The sequence below is a fragment of the Micropterus dolomieu genome, linkage group LG13 (genome assembly GCF_021292245.1).
Source record: "Micropterus dolomieu isolate WLL.071019.BEF.003 ecotype Adirondacks linkage group LG13, ASM2129224v1, whole genome shotgun sequence".
Classification (NCBI taxonomy): domain Eukaryota; kingdom Metazoa; phylum Chordata; class Actinopteri; order Centrarchiformes; family Centrarchidae; genus Micropterus; species Micropterus dolomieu.
In genome coordinates, this window is record NC_060162.1 from 8,938,796 (window position 1) to 8,943,460 (window position 4,665).

The 4,665-nt window shown below is 43.5% G+C and overlaps 1 protein-coding gene across 1 annotated transcript in view; it reads right to left on the reverse strand.

Annotated features, from left to right (window-relative positions):
- Positions 1-424: 424 nt before the first annotated feature.
- ntng2b (netrin g2b) overlaps positions 425-4,665 on the reverse strand; it is a 75,269-nt gene continuing 71,028 nt past the window's right edge. The window contains exon 25 of the mRNA XM_046066499.1: positions 425-863. Within this exon, the coding sequence (XP_045922455.1) occupies positions 640-863 (224 nt within the window). The 3' untranslated portion in view covers positions 425-639. The remainder of the gene's footprint in view (positions 864-4,665) is intronic.

The following is a 4,665-nucleotide window of genomic DNA, read 5'->3' on the forward strand; positions in this document are numbered from 1 at the left end:
TCTTTTGAGAAGAAATGAAACCTGGTTAATATACTATGTAGGCCTCAGCAGCAGGATCAAATGCGCTCCTCGCCTCCCGACCCCTCCTCTGTGTCGACACGTCTCGCAATCTCACTGAGTCCGGTAACGCACACGTTGGCCGTCAGTCGAAAGGAGGCGAGATCCTTAACTCAACAAAGAAAAAAAAAGAAAAGTTCCTTGTGGTTACAACAGCCATTCCCTTTGAAGTGAAACAGTGGTGATTTAAGTGTTTTGTTTATGCTTTTTGGTTTGATGCACATTTCTCCAGCTCAGGAATAAAGGGAACAGTGGTTGGTATGATTTTTCCCCCACTTCGTCTGCATCTCTTTTCTCTGTGGTCTCTCCCCTTTTTTTCTGTTTGTCCTTCTCACACTTGAGCACACACTCAGTATCGTAACAGTCCTGTGAGGTGTGTGTGTGTGTGTGTGTGTGTGTGTGTGTGTGTGTGTGTGTGTGTGTGTAGCAGACTGGGGCTTATTAGTGTAGTGTGTGCGCTTTTGCAAGTGCTGCGGTGTGTGTTCGTTGGGGCCGTGACTGGGATGGCCCTGCCCGCTCTGGGTCACCCCTCGCCTCACGTACACACACACACACTCCTTGGTCTGAGGGGGCTTTCGTGGCTCAGTGGGCAGTTAACATGGCCAGCAGGTGGGATAGCAGAGTGCAGAGCAGCAGGGTGGCCATGGAGAAGTGCAGGGAAGAGACAGCATTGCAGTCCTTGCCCGCCTCACAGCGGGATTGTTGGCACAGAACCCCCTTAAACTCTGGAGGACAGATGCACTTCTGGTTCTGGTAACACGTTCCTCCATTCTGGCACAGGAGCATCTCCTCGTCACAAACGTTAGCTGCGAGCAGAGACGAAGGCAGACAGAAGGAGCAGAAAAGGGCGTAGTAGAGGAAAAGTGGGAGAGTGAAGGAATTGCAGAGGTAAGGAGAATGAGAGAGAGAGAGGAGTTGGGAATAAAGAGGGCACAGCAAAGTGACAGACATTAAAAGGATAGAGGAGTAAAGTACACAGAGACGAAAGAAGATGTATGGTAAAGAGAAAGACAGTTGGGGGGAGATATGGAGGGCCAATGTTTAAAAAAAAGCATGATAGGAAACAGATTCAGGGAGAGGAGAAGAATTCAGGGCAGAAAGAACAAAACAGAAGATAAGGCAGGAGGAAGGAATGAGGCAAGATAAATTCTCCAGTCTTTGCCTTTGGGACAACAACAGGTAACACCTGCCTCTTTTGTTTTTGTAGCCCTTTCCTCTGTCTGTTTTTTCTAAAGCCTGCACTTTTTCAGGGTCAAGTTAAAATCATTGTCAAACCCAGCAGAACATAGGCCGCATGTGTGATATTTGTTACGTAATGATTGGAGGAACAAATAGCATAATTAAAATGCTATAAAAGGCATACAGGAAAGCACGGAAGTAGTTGCACTGCATAAGATACACTCTTGAACAAAATCTTAAGACTGGGGGAAACATTGCAAGTACTCGCATTTCGCGCTGGTGGATCATAACCGGGTTGTAAGTACTGCTTCAAAATGCCAAAAGAAGTAACAGGAGCAAGAGACAAAAAATAGAGAGTAGGCAATTTATTGAAAACTGCATTTAAACTCAAACAGGCTGTTCATCAGCTGATCAAAAGTTTAAGACCATAGCCCAAAAATAAACCTACAACAGAACTAAAAGTGTCAAAAAAGGACTCAGTAGTGAGTAGCCCCACCGTTCTTGTTGATCACTTCAAACACTCGTTTCGGCATGCTTGATGCGACTGTTCCCAGGAGGCTGCTGGGAACGTTGCTCCATGTGGTGACGATGGCTTCACGAAGGGCATCCACGGTCTGGAACTGACGTCTGTTTTTGTAAACTTCCAGCGTTGTCCTGTTGAAAGACCCAGTCATTACCGCACAGACGGGGGCCCTCAGTCAAGAGGGATGCCCGCTGCAACATGTCCACATAGCCAGTCGTCATTTGACGCCCCTGGACAACCTGAAGCTCCATTTTCCCATTGAAGGAAAAAGCACCCCAAATCATGATGGAGCCTCCTCCACTGTGCTGCGTAGAAAACATCTCCGGTGGGATCTCCTTGTCATGCCGTAAAGCTGTGTGTTCACGGACAACCCATCGGATCCTGCGGCTCAGTGCAGGTGAAATTTTTTTGGGTCTACCACTTGACTTTTTTGTCCCATAACTCTCAGGATCTTTTAAGAAATGTAAAATGACTGTCTTACTGCGTCCAACCTTGGCAGCGATGGCGCGTTGCGAGAGGCCTTGCTTGTGCAGCTCAACAATCCTGCCACGTTCAACGAGAGAAAGCCTTTTTGCCTTTGCCATCAGGAGATCATGACAGTGTGACTGCCTGAATCAATGACAGGAAAGCCATATTTTTGTGCAGATTTTACCTTTTTATGCCTATGGTCTTAAACTTTTGATCAGCTGATGAACAGCCTGTTTGAGTTTAAATGCAGTTTTCAATAAATTGCCTACTCTCTATTTTTTGTCTTTTGGTCCTGTTTCTTCTTTTGGCATTTTGAAGCAGTACTTACAGCCCGGTTATGATCCACCAGCGCGAAATGCGAGTACTTGCAATGTTTCCCCCGGTCTTAAGATTTTGTTCAAGAGTGTATATATATAAATATATATAAAATTAGCACATATACAATATTGACCTGATGGACTGAATCTGACTTTTTTTAACTTCTTCAGGACTTTGAGAAACCCAGTCCACCTCAGAAGCCACTACCTGCAGACCCACTAGGGAGGAGCTCTCGGCTGGGTCACAGGGCCACAGCAGCGGGGATCCATATCCCTGGAACTGGACCCCTCCCCATACCTATCCCCACTGTGCCCAGGCCTCCACCCACCATCCCTTTACCCAGCAGGTCAGTGCAACGTGACAGGAATCGCATGTCTGTGTAGCCCTTGTTAGATGTGGAATACGTAACATTGCTGGCTTCATCTATCTGTTAAAGTGCTAGCTTTTTGTCACGCAGACATGGATGTCCATCACGTAACTGTTTGTTACAGCTTTATTCAGAAACAATAGGACTCTAATGGAAAAACCATAATGCTTGCACAATGTTTTTAAATAGTAAGTAGTGTTAATAAATAGTAAGTAGTCACATCAAGTCACCAACTTAATCATCAACTTAAAATTGGCTCTTTAGCAGTGTTTCCTGGCTAATAAAACCCCTTTTACTTTCTTTGAGCATAAGCGGTGAAAGTATCTCTCTGTATTTAACCTGGTGCTGCTGTGACATTAATCGAACGGCTTTCAATTCAGACTTGCAGTGTTGGGAGTGTTACAGAAATGTCACTACAGTTGGTCCGACCTAATCAGATTACCGTAAAAGTGGCAGCGTTTTAAATTACTCAGTAATAACATGGTAATAGTGGGGTAATAAAGAGGTACTAATTAAGTAATACCATAAAATTGCCTAAGTAATAACTAGGTAATAGCTTGGTATTAACGATGGGTATTATAACTGGATAATATCAGATTGAAATTTATGTAACAGGGTAATATAGGGTCAAAGATAATAATGAGGAAACACATTCAAAGACAGCAACAAGGCAAAACTATTTAGTAATATTTTGGTAACAATATGGCAACCTTCTAACAATAAAATGGTCAGTGAAATATTTGGATAGGAAAATGGTTATATGGTGACATTAATGGAGTAGTAACCTGATAATTATGAGGTAAAATTGGTTAGTGTTTTCACAATATTATAGGCTACAATCAGCATAATACCTTCAAAATCACATGAAAATTCTTGGAAGTCAAAATTGGAAATTACAATATTATAATGCTGTATACAGATGCTGGTCATATATTTGGAATATCATCAAAAAGTTGATTTATTTCGGTAATTCCATTCAAAAAGTGAAACTTGGATATTATATTCATTTATTGCACACAGACTGAAAATTAGAATATTACTTAAGACCAATACAAAAAAAGGATTTTTAGAAATGTTGGCCAACTGAAAAGTATGAACATCAAAAGTACGAGCATGTACAGCACTCAATACTTAGTTGGGGCTCCTTTTGTCTGAATTACTGCAGCAATGTGGCGTGGCATGGAGTCGATCAGTCTGTGGCACTGCTCAGGTGTTATGAGAGTCCAGGTTGGTCTGATAGTGGCCTTCAGCTCTTCTGCATTGTTGGGTCTGGTGTATTGCATCTTCCTCTTCACAATACCCCATAGATTTTCTATAGGGTTAAGGTCAGGCGAGTTTGCTGGACAATTAAGAACAGGGATACAATGGTCCTTAAACCAGGTACTGGTAGCTTTGGCACTGTGTGCAGGTGCCAAGTCCTGTTGGAAAATGAAATCTGCATCTCCATAAAGTTCTCTACAAGTGCTCTAAAACTTCCTGGTAGACGGCTGCGTTGACCTTGGACCTCAGAAAACACAGTGGACCAACACCAGCAGATGACATGGCACCCCAAACCATCACTGACTGTGGAAACATTACACTGGACTTAGAGCAACATGGATTCTGTGCCTCTCCTCTCTTCCTCCAGACTCTGGGACCTTGATTTCCAAAGGAAATGCAAAATTTACTTTCATCAGAGAACATAACTTTGGACCACTCAGCAGCAGTCCAGTCCTTTTTGTCTTTGCGAGACGCTTCTGACGCTGTGTCTTGT